The 14,429-nt window shown below is 45.6% G+C and overlaps 1 protein-coding gene across 1 annotated transcript in view; it reads right to left on the minus strand.

Annotated features, from left to right (window-relative positions):
* The window catches only part of LOC116822734 (NACHT, LRR and PYD domains-containing protein 3-like), a 46,951-nt gene that overhangs the window by 20,613 nt on the left and 11,909 nt on the right, over positions 1-14,429 (minus strand). The window contains exons 5-7 of the mRNA XM_032776802.2: positions 9,344-9,514; positions 4,821-4,991; positions 2,093-2,266 (exon numbers count right to left, since the gene is read on the minus strand). Of these exons, the coding sequence (XP_032632693.1) occupies positions 2,093-2,266; positions 4,821-4,991; positions 9,344-9,514 (516 nt within the window). The remainder of the gene's footprint in view (positions 1-2,092; positions 2,267-4,820; positions 4,992-9,343; positions 9,515-14,429) is intronic.

The following is a 14,429-nucleotide window of genomic DNA, read 5'->3' on the forward strand; positions in this document are numbered from 1 at the left end:
CACATTATATGTAATTTCGTGTTATGGTGGGGCACGTTATTGCGAGGTTTGACTGTATTAGCAGGAGTATTGTAAGCAAGAGACGAGAATTAATTCTTCCTCTCTGCTCTGCCTCACCTGGTGTATTGTGTCCAGTTCTAGGCGCCACATTTCAGGAAAGATGTGGACAAATTGGAGAAAGTCCAGAGAAGAGCAACAAAAATGATTAAAGGTCTAGAAAACATGATGTATGAGGGAAGATTGAAAAAACTGGGTTTGTTTAGTCTGGATAAGAGAAGACTGAGAGAGGACATGATAACAGTTTTCAAGTACATAAAAGGTTGTTACAAGGAGGAGGAAGAAAAATTGTTCTTCTTAACTTCTGAGGATAGGACAAGCAGCAATGGACTTAAATTGCAGCAAGGGCAGTTTAGGTAGGACATTAGGAAATCCTAACTGTCAGAGTGGTTAAGCACTGGACTAAATTGCCTAGGGAGTTGGTGGAATCTCCATCATTGGGGATTTTTAAGAGCAGGTCGCACGAATGCCTGTCAGGGATGGTCTAGATATTACTTAGTCCTGCCATGAGTGCAGGGGACTGGACTAGAAGACCTCTTGAGGTCCCTTCCAGTTTTATGATTCTATGATGGATCATATTTCAGGTTGTCCTACAAGGGATGGCGTGAATATATGGATGTGCAGATATACACTCTGTAGTATCCTGAGCTGGGGTGTTTGTGACTGAGCTAAATGTATTAATAAATTCTTTGTAAATACAGAGGAGTTCCTGTGGTGTGAGTGTTGCAGCCGTGCACATTGGAGTTTCCCATTATATAATGATTTGAATAAATACTGGGTCTGATCTTGGGACAAGAAACTGTCAACCCTCAAAGTGATAGCTGGGGATTATATTTATATTTCCTCTATAATCTATAGATCGGACTACAGAGGGGACAGCACAGGAAGCCTCTCTCTCTCCTTGCTCAGTCACAGGCCTCGCGCTCCCCTGAGCATAAGGTCTGATCCCTTCTTTGCCCTTAGGGGCAAAATAAACAATTAAGCAGCCAATGAAGAGCAGAAGAGGGCCATGATAAAATCCCACAGTGCACTGGCCAACACAGGCAGCTGGGCACACAGAAGAACAAATGGTGGCTCTTGAAGAGGGTTTAGCTACAGACAAATATCCTGGACCCTTTGGTATGAAAAGGATGTGTGTAACCCACACACATCCTGGGTGTGGTGTTCTGTCCCATCTAGTGGCACTGGGACCACTTAGAGAGAGAGATAAAATGACTCTGCTCTACAGCCTTAGCTAAGAGTCAAGTGGTAGAGTTTCATACACTAAGCTCCAGAGATCCCCAGTTCAATCCTGCCTGTTGGCAACCGGTGTCTGTCAGTGTTACAAGTGAGGGCTCATCTGGGATTCCAGCTGGGAACTCTCTGAAGCTCAGGACATGCTTCCTCAGCTAGGGGAAGTATGTAACCCAAACACCTTCTGGGTGTGGTGTTTTGTCCCACCCAGTGCACTGAGATCACTTAAAGAGAAAGCAATTAATGCATCTGCTTAACAGCCAATTAGCTTTTAGCTCATGTGGTAGAGGCTCATGCATTCCAGAGGTCCCCCGTTCGATCCTGCCCACTGAGGACCAGGGTCTGTCAGCATTGCATGTGCAGGGAAAATTCTTCCTCTCTAAAACAGAATCCCTCCCACAGTTCCCCCTGAGGCAGATAGAGAGATTTAGACTCCCCAGCCATTTGGACCTCTTGTGTTTTTATTCATTTTAAATCAAAATAAATGTAGTATTGTTTAAAGATGACTAAACAGGTGTTTAAAAGACCCTGCTTCAATTTTTATTGAAAAAAATATATGCAAGTGGAAATCACTCAATCCTCAAATTCAGGGGGGTTTGAACTACTGCTCCAGTTTGGACCGATCTTTATTAATAAATTGTGTTCTCCAATCAGAATAGCCCATAGGGATATAGAGAGCAACTGAGACATCAGGTGCTGGAGGGACACACAGTTTTCAGACTCTCCATGTTCCTTCAGTGACCTAACATCTTCCGCACACCCTGCTGAGTTCTTTTCAGCAGGAAGATGCGTGAATACTCACCTCAGTTTCTGCAGTTTGCAGTCAGGATGTTTCAGTCCCTCACACAGCAGCTTCATTCCTCCTGCCTCTCCCAGGTTGTTCAGCGCAAGATCCAACTCAGTCAGGGTCGGTTTAGCCCTGAGAACAGAGGAGAGATTCCCACAGGAACTGGCTGTCAGACCACAATTCATCAACCTGCGGGAAACATGATCAGAGACGGAAATGAGCACTTATTTCTGCCCAGTTCCCTCAGTGGGGTTCTAGAAACAGTCCAGTATTCTGGGAATAAATCACCCTGCTGTAGTAGTGGATACTGGGGACCACATGAGGATTTAAGTCCACATGCAGCTTTAGCTCTCAGTGGGCCTAAGAGTGGAAGAATTGTATGATTCCACCAGAGAGAGGTGGAGGCCTGGGACCTGAGGTGAGTGCACCCAGAGAGACCCGAAAGGGGACAGAGGTGTAGCTAGCCCTGTAACTGGGACACAGGATTGAGCATGTTGCTCATCGAAGTCTGAGTTTGGTCTTTCCCAAAGGAGCATTCTAGATACAGGGTTTCCTCTTTCCCTGTGGCAGGCTGTAAGCCACTGGGCAGACTCAGAGCTGGAGTGGAAAAATGAAGTCATTTCAAGGTGCTCAAGGGGAGAGAAAAGCACAGGAAGCCTCCCTCTCCTTGCACCCTGCACTAAGGCTGGGCATTCCCCTGAGCCAAAGGTCTGATCCCTTCTCTCTGCACCGCAGTGGCAAAAGTAGCACCAAAGCAGGCAAGAGCAGAGCAGAAGGGGACATGATAAAGTTCCGCAATTCACTGGACAGCACAGCCAGCTGAACAAACAGAAGAACATGATGCAGCTCCCGGAAGAGATTAGCTGCAGGCAAATTCCTCTGCAGGCAAAGGATGTGCAGGAAGAATTCTGCCTCCCTTCAAGTATGTCTACACTACAAAATTATGTTGATTTAATATACGTCGATTTTTTAGAAATCAATTTGATACAGTCAATTGTTTGTGTCCCCACTTAAGACCATTAAGTCGGCGGAGTGCATCCACAGTACCAAGGCTAGCGTTGAGCATGGAGCCCGCTCAGCTCACTGTCACCGTACGTGTCCTGGGTGCTGCTGGCAGATGCAGTACTGCAGTGCTACACAGCAGCAGCTCTTTGCCTTTGCAAGTTAGCGAAGATGGTTAGCAGCTGTATTGTACCGTCTGCTGCTGTCTCCAGGTTCCTCCTGGCCAGCCTCAGTGAGGTTGGTCGGGGGCTCCTGGGCAGACATGAGTGCTCCTAGCCAGCCTCAGTGAGGTCGGTCGGGGGCATCTGGACATAAACAGGAGTGACTCCAGGTCATTCCCTTCTTTAAGTTTTGTCTAATGGAGATTCAGTCCTGCCTGGAATATCAGGCAAGCCTACCAAAGAACCAGAGAGGCATATGGCTGCTCTGGGTCAGAGCCCCAGACATCCTGCTTCTACTATGAGCTGCATTCCATTCTAGGAGGTGCCCCTACAACTACCCCACCCCTGTGCTTCCCACCCCTCCTGGGCTACTTTGGAAGTTATCCCCCCATTTGTGTGATGAATTAATAAAGAATGCATGAATTTGAAACAATGATATTATTGCCTCTGCAAGCAGAGATCACAGGGGGAAGGCAGCTGGCTTACAGGGAAGTAGGGTGACCCAAGGGGGTGAGTTTTCATCAAGGAGAAACAAATAGAACTTTCACACCATAGCCTGGTTGTGAAACTGGTTTTCAAAGCTTCTCTGATGTGCAGCACATCCTGCTGTGCTCTTCTATCCACCCTGGTGTCTGGCTGTGCTTAATGATTTAGTCTTTTGGAACGGAGTTCTGATAGCATGGATTTGTCTCCCCATACAGTGATCAGATCCAGTACCTCCTGTTCGGTCCATGCTGGAACTCTTTTGCAATTCTGGGACTCCATGGTCTCTTGTGCTGATCAGCTCGCCATGGTGGCCAAACAGGAAATTAAATTCAAAAGTTCACGGGACTTTTCCTGTCAACCTGGCCAGTGCATCTGAGTTGAGAGTGCTGTCAGAGCAGTCACAATGGAGCACTCTGGGATAGCTCCTGGAGGCCAACACCATCAAATTGCATCCACACTACCCCAAATTCAACCCAGCAGGGTCGATTTCAGCGCTAATCCCTTCATCGGGGTGGAGCACAGAAATGGATTTTAAGAGCCCTTTAAGTTGACAAAAATGGCTTCGTCGTGTGGATGGGTGAAGGGTTAAATTGATCTAATGCTGCTAAATTCAACCTAAACTCATAGTGTAGATAGGGCTTACACAGAATCTCTCTCCCTCCCTCCCTTAGGCAGGGCTGTGAGAGATTTTTGATTCTGAGGCTTTGTAAGGCCTCTTGTCCTTTCATTCGTCTTAAATCACAGTAAACATAACATTGTTTTAAAGGTCATTGTAAGAACTGGTTGTTATCGAAGGGAGTGAGATCATGCTTTAAGCCTTATTGGACTTATATTTTTAGTGAATATTACTGCAACTTAGTCCTCAGTTTCAGGTGGGGAGGGTTGAACTAGAGCTCCAGTTTGGGCTCGTCTTTCTTTATATGTTCCTTTTTCCAAACATGAAAGGCCATCGGGATGTTGGGAGCCACTGACACATCAGGGGCTGGAGGGACGCTCAGCTTTCAGCCTCACCCTGTACTGCAGAGAGCTGACATCACACACGATCCCCAGACCCTGCTGAGTTCTTTTCAGAAGAGAAACTTAGAAATACTCACCGCAGCTTCTGCAGTTTGCTGTGTGGATGTTTCAGTCCCTCACACAGCAGCTGCACGCCGGAATCCCCCAGGTTGTTCTCCCCTATATCGAGCTCCATCAGGGTAGATTTGGTGCTGAGAAGAGAGGAAAGATCCCCACCACACACAGCCGTGAGATGGCAGTTAGAAAGCCTGCAGGGAACAGATAATCAGAGAGGGAAATGAGCACTTCTGTCTCAGTGGGTTCTAGGAAGATTTCCTTTAATTTGGGAATAAAGCTTACAGAGCTGTAGTATTGTATGCTGAGGACCACATGACCAGGTGTCGATTTCAATCCTGGGCATCTGTAGCTTTCATTGGTCCTGTGTTCCATACATGAACATTTTTCTAAGGCAAAGTTCCCAAACTCCATCTCCTGAGCAAAATCATTTGGGTTTCCCCTACTAAAGAAGCTTTATTACACTTGATAGAACAGGAAGGGGAAGAAAGAGAGGGAAAGGAACCTCATTGGAAAGTCTATTGCAGTTTTGCGGATAGGGGCAGCCCATTCTCTTCTCTCTTGCTGCATCATTTCTACTTAGGACTCCGCAAACAAGCTGCCATCTATGGGGTACGCAGTATTGAATATTCAGGGAGGGGTGAGTATTGCCTTATCTTGCGTCCCTCCTCACTCTCCATGTTGCCTGGGCTTGGCTGCACACTAAAGGAGGCCTCAATTTCCCTAGGGAGGGCAGTCTCACAAGCTGGGCCTACAATGAAAACTGTTACCATCTTTCACCATTGCACTTCTACCAGGGGCAGACTGCCTGCCAACAGTCTCAGACACTGGAATGCCTAGCCCTGCTCTTAGGGAAAATGCCACTGTCTGTTCTTAACACCCTAGCAGCTGCGCTGGGAGTAGTGCCGTTTTGTTAGTGCAATTTTAACAGCTCCAAGCAGACAACGCAATAAACAGTGACCTAAAAGTGCTCGTGGAAAATTTGTGTGTGTTGAACTCATAAAATGATATGGAAGGGATGTGGCTGGGGAGAGATCAGAAGCTTAGGAGTTAAATTGCAGAGTATTTGGGAAGAACTAAAAGGGTGGAAAGAATGACTGAGCCCTGATGTGTTGTACCTGTTACTTACAAGTGCACAATGTTAAGAAGAAACTTATAGATGCCAAATGACTTCCCTTAAGAAACCTTGACTGAATTTCCAGTGATGTGCAAGGCCAAATGCTGAGATGGCATAAATCAGACAAGCTACTTTGGAGTTAGTGGAGCTTTGCTGATTGACAGCAGCCTAGGATCTGGCCCTTAGCATGGAAACTGATCAGGGAGCACATGACCAGTGCTTCTTAATCAGCCTCTTACACTCTGTGTGGAGGATCATCCACTCCCTTTCCAACCAGTTGTCACTTATTTAGGACTCAAACTGGACTGCAGACTAACATACCACTCCCATTTAAAGAAAAAGTTCAACTCTTGTGCTGCCTGGGGAGCAGAGGCCAATGTTCTGCAAACTTCAGTCCTGACACTAGTGTTTGCTCCAGCAGAATATTGTGCAGCAGTATGGGGCAGGAGTCAGCCCACACATCTTGTTGCTTCAGAGCTGAACACAGCCACCCATATCTTTAGTGGCCATCTTAGCCACACATTCTCATCTAATTTATATACATTGGTTCATATAAATCCCCCAAAACTTCAGCAAGATGCCATCACTCCTAAAACTGCCTGGAGGGCCATACCGGATGAAAATGACCTGCAGCGTGCAAGGCTGACTATGCTTCAAGCAGGTGCAAATAAGCAATGCACACTTTCCGCCAGTAGATCTGCCCACCTCCAGAAGAAAACACCTACACCTCTAGCTCCTGCTGACTTGCCATGACCAACTTCATACTGCCAGCTTAATAGCAGGGCTGTCAGGAAGGGGGAGATTACTTGAGATAACCACCTAACACCACACCATCAAGGGACAATGCCAGAACTATTAGCCTGGGTATTACTGGCTCCCCCTCCTGCTGGGACACAAGATTCCACTTTTACACTAGGGGATCATAGAAGGGTTTAAGGGGAGACATGCTTCCTCAAGGAGACACACATAGTGAGCTAGAGCTAAGGCAAAGGGAAACAGAGAGTCACACCCCAGAATCTACTAGCATGTCTGAGGAAGCTTGGCCAGCCTGGATCTCCAGCGGAGACGGAGTGGGGTGATAGGATTCTGGGGAAGATAGCTATGCATGTAGACTCTGCTGTTTTGAAATCTTTTTTGTACTAAAAGGCTTTCTTCTTATTAAATAAACAATACTTGTGTTCTCAGAAGGCTGTTCTGGCCACTGGGTTTGACTAGTCACAGACTCCCGGAGGGAAGAGTTGCAGGTGTCAAACCCACTCAGACCTGCAGGATAATTGCGGTGGATACACAGGTACTGGCTGAACCAGTCAGACTCGCAGGGCAATCACCGTGGACACAAAGGCAACTGCTACCCTGGGCCTGGTCTAAGAGTGAGGAAGTTGCATGATTCCACCCAGAGAGAAGCAAGGACTAGTGGCCCAGGTGGGTGCACTCAGAGAGACCTGAAAGGGGACAGGGTGTAGCTAGCCTTGTAATCATGACATAAGCGTAGGCTTGTCCACTGAGGCCTGGATGTGGCTCACCAAAGGCTGAGTTTGGCCTTTCCCAAGGGAGTATTCCAAATACAGGTTTTCCTCTTTCCCTATGGCACAGTGGTAGCCAATGGGCAGACTCACCAGCTAGTGGGGAAAAATTAAGTCCCAGCTACAACTCACTTCAAGTCCCTTTCTTTGGTCTTGCTTTATTGTGAAAAACAAGATCTAAAAGCAAGAGGAAATCAACTCATCATACTGGGTAAGAACTTCCCAAGACCTTGTCAGCTGGAAGAGGAAAGGACCAGGGGCAGCTCCAGGCCCCAGCATGCCAAGCGCGTGCTTGGGGCAGCAAACCGCGGAGAGTGCTCTGCCGGTCGCAGGGAGGGCGGCAGGCAGGCTGCTTTCGGCGGCATGCCTGCAGAGGGTCCGCTGGTCCCGCAGCTTCGGTGGAGCCACGGGACCAGCAGACCATCTGCAGGCACACCTGCGGGACGTCCACTGGAGCCGCGGGACCAGCGACCGGCAGAGCGCCCCCTGCGGTATGCCACCATGCTTCGGGCAGCGAAATGTCTAGAGCCGCCTCAGTAAAGCTCCAGTGCCTCCCCATTAGGTAGCTTCCTCCACACCGGCTTCCCCTTTACTTCCTTAACCCTGCCCAGATCAGCCATGGAACCTGGGAACCCCTTACACTGAGGGCACCAAGCATGCAGCCTGTAGGAGGATCTGAGGTGCATGATATATTTATGCAGCCCATGTGACATTCTCAGATTTTCCAGAATCTAAGTTGCCATTTAAACAAAATAAGTTTCTAGCCTACATGGCAGCAGAGATCACCTTCTCAATGTTTTGGAGCATGAGCTTTCGTGGGTGAATACCCACTTCGTCAGACGCGTCTGACGAAGTGGGTATTCACCCACGAAAGCTCACGCTTCAAAACGTCTGTTAGTCTATAAGGTGCCACAGGATTCTCTGCTGCTTTTACAGATCCAGACTAACACGGCTACCCCTCTGATACTTGACACCTTCTCAATGTGAATCCAGAGTAACTGTTACAATGATGTTTACCTGAGTCAGCACACAGCCTGAAACAACAACTCAGAGGTCTGAACTCTCCTGTCGCCTGATAATCTGATTGGAGTATCAACTTAGTGAACATTGACACTGAACCATCATCAATGGGCTTTAAATCACTGATCATTTTGGTGGCTGGAAGAGGGAGGCAGGAGTGGGAGTGAAACCCAGTAGCTTGCAGATTGGAAGTTGCTACAGAGAAGAACAGGCAGAGACATGGAACAGAGCAAACTCCCGAATACCAGCAAGAGGAAGAGAAACAAAAAGAAGGATGAAGAAAGAAGAGAAACCAAGGGCAAAAATGCAGTGGCCTTAAAGGAGAGCAGATTTTCTCACTGAGGAAGGATGTGGCAAGAAAGTGTGGAACAAATAATAAACAAAACAACGTTACTACATAAGCCCAAATTGTCCCCTTGATTGTTGCTATCAGGGGAGGAGACTATTGTGCATCATAGGAAGTACATTGTATTTATACTCTGGCCCACAAACTACAATTAACCATACAAATCAGCCCTCTTCCCTGAGTGAGTTTCACACCTCTGCCTTAGATGCTTAGATGCAAAATGTATGTAAAATTGTTTTAAAGATCATAAAGTGGTGTTTAAAATGGGCTTTTCCCTCAGAAGGTGAGATTATGCTTCAATTTTTATTCAAAAATCCATTTCAGTGAAGATCACTTTCAGGGAGTTTGGAATTAGTGCTCTGGTTTGGGACCATCCTTATTTATATCTTCCATTCTCCAAAAATGACCAGCCACCAGGCTGTGCGGAGCCACTGACACTCCTGATGCTCAAGCCTCTGCGTGCTCCTACAAGAGCTGACGTCACACACCATCCTCCTGGCCTGCTGAGTTTTTTACAGAAAGAAACCAGCAAATACTCACCCCAATTTCTGCAATTTGCAGGTTGGATGGTTCAGTCCCTCACACAGCAACCTCACTCCCGAGTCTCCCAGGTTGTTCATTGACAGGTCCAGCTCAGTCAGGGTCTGTTTGGTACTAAGAGCAGAAGAGAGATCCCTATAACAAGCGTCCGTGAGATGGCCGTTAGTAAGTCTGCAGAAGACAGATAAACAGAGAGGAAAATGAGCACCTCTGTCTGTCCGGTTCCTCAGTGGGTACCAGCGTGTCCCTAGAAAGAGTCCTTTGTTCTGGGAATAAAATCACAGCATTGTGCTAGTGAATGCTGAGGATCATATGACCATTTATGGGTTTCAATCCACATGCACCTGTAGCTCTCACTGACCCTTTGTTCCACATACAAATATTATTCAAAGGCAAAGTTCCCAAACTCCATCCCCTGAGCAGAAACACTTAGGTTTCCCCTAATAAAGAAACTATTATCAATGAGGGATCAGAGGATGGGAAAGGAAGGAAAAGCAAAAGGAATCTCACTGGGAAATAATGAACACACTGCTGGACGGTATGTTACAGTTCTGTGAATGGGGAGGAGGAGGCGGAGCCCATTCTTCTCTCTGTTCCATCATTTCTACTTAGGGCTCAGCAAACAAACCTCCATCTATGGGATACTTAGTGTTGAACATTCAGTGCTCAGGGATGGGTTCCATTTTGCCAGCTCTTGAGTCCTCCCTCCCTCCCCCATTTTCTCTGGGCTTGACCATAGACTAGAATAGGCTGGAATTTCCCTAGGAAGCTGAGTCCAGGGGCAGCTCCAGGCACTAGCACGCCAAGCGCATGCTCGGGGCGGCAAGCCCCTGGGGGCGCTCTGCTAGTTGCCGCAAAGGTGGCAGGCAGGCTGCCTTTGGCAGCATGCCTGCGGAGGGTCTGCTGGTCCCGCGGCTTCGGCAGCCTGCCTGCCATGCCTGGGGCGGAAAAATGCCTAGAGCTGCCCCTGGATGAGTCTCACAGGCTGGGCCTACAGGGCATGTCCACAGTGCAATAAACGACCCATGGCACGGCTGCAGCTGGCCCTGGCCACCCGACTCAGGCTGGCAGGGCTCGGGCTGTGGGGCTGTAAAACTGCACATTAGCTCCCCATTGAAGGAAGGTTTTCTTTTCTTTCTTTCATTAATGTTTCAAGAACCAAGCCTTATATAACCTTATCAAATACCTTTTTAACATTGGGCATTCTGAGGTTATAATGCTATCTTTGAGTTCATTTATTCTTAAAATATTCCACCATAGATGACCCCTTTGCAATTAATGTAAATTTTGGAATGTTTGTGAGTACTTTAAAGTCGAACTCACTTCAGTAAGGCAGACCTAGGTCTCCTGCTATTTTGTTATTAATTTTTGCTTATATAATATAAATATAATTCACAACCTTGTAAACTCTATAATGTTATAACCATTACAGATACTATATCCACACAGAGTAAACTATCCTGCATGCAGCTTCCATTTAATTCTAATCCTTTGTCATTATAACCACATGGATATAATATCCAGTATTTATTGTATGTCTTACAGTATTGATCGTGTTCTCTGGGATCTGGACTTTTTCTTCTGCTCTCATGTCTGCTCAGTTGTCTTAATGATGCATCTTTTAAAGCTATTTAGGCTCTCTTTGATCTCACTGACTCTTGGCAACCTGGGGGACCGATGCCCTTGATCCACTTCGGATTGTTCTTGAGCTGATTCACCTGTACTCATAAGTTCTAGTGTCCTCTCTTTTGAATCTGAGACAGACATCTGCTCTTCCATCTAAAGGTTGATCTAAATGGGAAACTCCTCATATCTTGTATTGTTCTCCCTAAGAAATGTGGACACCTAGTATACTCTCTTCACTTTCTAAAGGTTGCAGTTGCCAGATCTGGGAACATTTGTATGGGCTGATTAAGAATCATCAATGGTTCAGCTCTCTCCCTCATAGCTCTCAGTATTTTATCCTTGTCTTGATAATAGTGTAGATGGACAATCCCATCTCTGTGCTGGAGTCTGCTTAGGGCCTGAGGAAAAAAGATCTGTGAGCCCTCTCAGTATGAATGCATCTTTATTACCTAGTTTTAAAGGTATGAAAAATATTGACCAATGTGTCCAGCAGATTTCTCCCTTCATTCTCCTTTGGAAAACCTTTAATCCTTAAGTTATTCCTACATTCTTTAATTTCCATGTCTTGCAGCTTCAATTCTATTTCTTATTCTCTTTTTTTCAGTTATTTGGATTCTTCAGTCTAGATTAGTAATTCTGTTGGATTGTTCATTTAATCCTATTTCCACATCTGTTAGTTTAGCATTAATTTCATTTTATATCTTTAATGTAAGCCTGCATTACTCTTCCCTCATTTCCTTATTCATAGGGTGACCAGATAGCAACTGTGAAAAAAAGGAACAGGGGGCGGGGGGGGGAGGGGGAATAGGTGCCTATATAAGTAAAAGTCCCAAAAAATGGGACCGTCCCTTTAAAAATGGGACATCTGGTCACCCTACTTATTCACTTCTTTGATTTCTAACAGCAGGTCCTTCAGATCAGCCTTAGTGACTGGTGCTTCTCCACCTGCCTCCATAGTTTGTTTGCTGAAGGGCCATTACTACTTTTTGTGGCCATGTCTTTGTTTTAGGGGAGTCAGATGTTTGTACAAGAGGAGATCTTTCCTTTCCCAGACATCTAGAGCTTCTTCTTGTCTTTCCTTCCTGCTTGTTACATCTCTCTCAAGACGGCTGCCACCACACTTCCCCTCTGTTTGTCTGACCTTTCCAAAATGGCCACTGATGACACACTTCCTCCCACAGACACAACAGTACAATTCACCCTCCTAGCTAAACTGGTAGTGGAACAAGTTGGTGCCCATGGAAGGGACGGTTCAGCAAGAAAAGCAGGATTGGGCCCAGGCAGGCAAGCAACAGACAGAGAGATTGGAAAACTTTAAGGGTGTAGTGGAAGGAAGGAGTCAGTAAGTGTAAGCATGGGGATTTCAAATACTCAGGACTTACCTGAAATGGTGATTTGAGTTGATAGAAGTAGCTGTGGAGACAAGCAAGTGATCTAAGGGAGAGTGAGAAGTTAACTCTGTAGTTGCTGGAGGAACAGCAGTTGAAACTTGTAAAATGCTAAAGAGAAAGTACTTGGTGCTTTGAAATGTTTGTAAATAAATTACAAGAAATATGGGTAATTCCTCTGTTTTGCCTGAAGTCAAAGGGTATTTGTATATTTTAAGCAATGATTGACTGCCCAGAAGGGGTAGATCTCTTGTTTTTGTTTTTTTTGTCTTTCAGATAATAGAAGGAAACTATGCAGCTGAACAGCATTCAACGTACCATGCATTTACTGGCACAATAGGAATTATGTTTTATGTTCTATGTTCTGTCTTGTGGTGTTGTCTTGTGGCTGGAATTGTTGAGTTTAATATTTTATAAAATAGTCTGGTTTAAAATCAAACAAAAAGGTTAAATTAAAATGCAGATACTTGTTTGTTCAACTTGGGATACAAAGTGTTGGATAAGTCAGAAGAATGTGAGATACTAAAGTCTAAAGCATTTCCTCAAGTAAAAAAAGAACTTCATTGGCCAAATTGTTATTGCAAAAATTGTTGTTAAAATGATGCAACAGTCTTTGAAAGCAAAGACATGAAAATTACACCACTCCCCATATTGTACATGGGATCCTTCTGGCTACCTCAGATTTCTAGCCAGAGGCGTGGGATGTGGGAAGTATTGGACTAGAGGTTGTATTGAGTAAACTCTTCAAAGTGGTGTGCTTGTTCTAGCTTCTTGCTCCAAAGTTCTGTAATAAGGTTATTTTAGTAAAGGGTATGTGTGGCATATATTAAATAATAAGACTAATGTACTGTATAATGATAATGTTTATGTGTCCATTTTAGGAAAAGGTGTATAAGTAAAAGTGGAAGTTTTTTACAGGTTAAAAGAACCAAGAAGGAAAAGAACAAGAACAAAATAATTAACTGGGGAAAAAAAAAAAGAATTAGCTACCAGGCTCAGGCTATAGATAAGCACTGACTCCACTCAAGGACACTGCTCACAGTCAAGACTTGGCTAACAACCAAAAAAAAAGGAGGGGGCTTAAAGTGCCAAGCAACTATGAGATCTGCAAAACATGCCAGCACTAAGAAAATGTGTTAGGTTCTTTCTCACAGGTAAGGAAGCGCTACCCGAAGACCCTAGCAGCCCTGCCACTCCTTGAAACCAAAAACTGGACTGATGTAAAAGTCCACCAACAAAAGACTGCTTTGGCTCCATGGGAAAGGCCAAGTCCTGCTGACTACCAACACCGCTGTGAAGTGCCAAAGACTGACTGCGTGGACCAAGATTCTCACTGCAAAAGACCCTCCACCTCGGGAGAATTCTCCTACTGATGATTAGCCATTTCTCCTTCAGCTCACTGTGCCTTCTGGACAGCAGGGAAAAAGTACAAGGTGAAGTGTTAGAAGTGCTAGAACCTCTCACTTGTCCACTGACAGATCTACTGTGCCTTTGCATTTTTCTAGAAAAAGCAAAAGCATTACAGGGTGATGTGCTAGTAACCTCTCCCTAGGATGCTGAACCACGACTGTTTTGGGAAAGAAGAAGGAACACTCACTCCACTGAAATTGCCAAAGTCCAGGATTCCTCCGACTAGAAAGAACATTAAGAACTGACCCTGGTGAAGAAACAAGAATTATACACTGGCGAGAGGACATTTGTGGACCAGTGCTTGGAAATGTGATATTGATTGTATTTTGGGTTATTCTACAGGCTGCGCCCTGTGTCATGGAGAGTGACTAATAGTAAACCCTTTCTATGCTATTAAGTCGATGCCTTTTGAAAGTACCTGAGAATAGTTGAATAACAGGTGTATTATTACTACTCCAAGGAAAGATGGATTGAATATCACTGAGGCTGGGACAGGCATTGCAGTGGATCTAGTATGTGTAGGATCAGGATTTCTGAGTGACCAGCTGATGGCCATTCAGAGTGATCCTTAGTACAGACTCCCACTGCCCTTACAGACGCATCAGAAATACCATCTGATCTGTGATCATGGAACATACGTGGACACTCCTGGGTGGAAATGT

The sequence above is a fragment of the Chelonoidis abingdonii genome, chromosome 4 (assembly GCF_003597395.2).
Source record: "Chelonoidis abingdonii isolate Lonesome George chromosome 4, CheloAbing_2.0, whole genome shotgun sequence".
Taxonomy (NCBI): domain Eukaryota; kingdom Metazoa; phylum Chordata; order Testudines; family Testudinidae; genus Chelonoidis; species Chelonoidis abingdonii.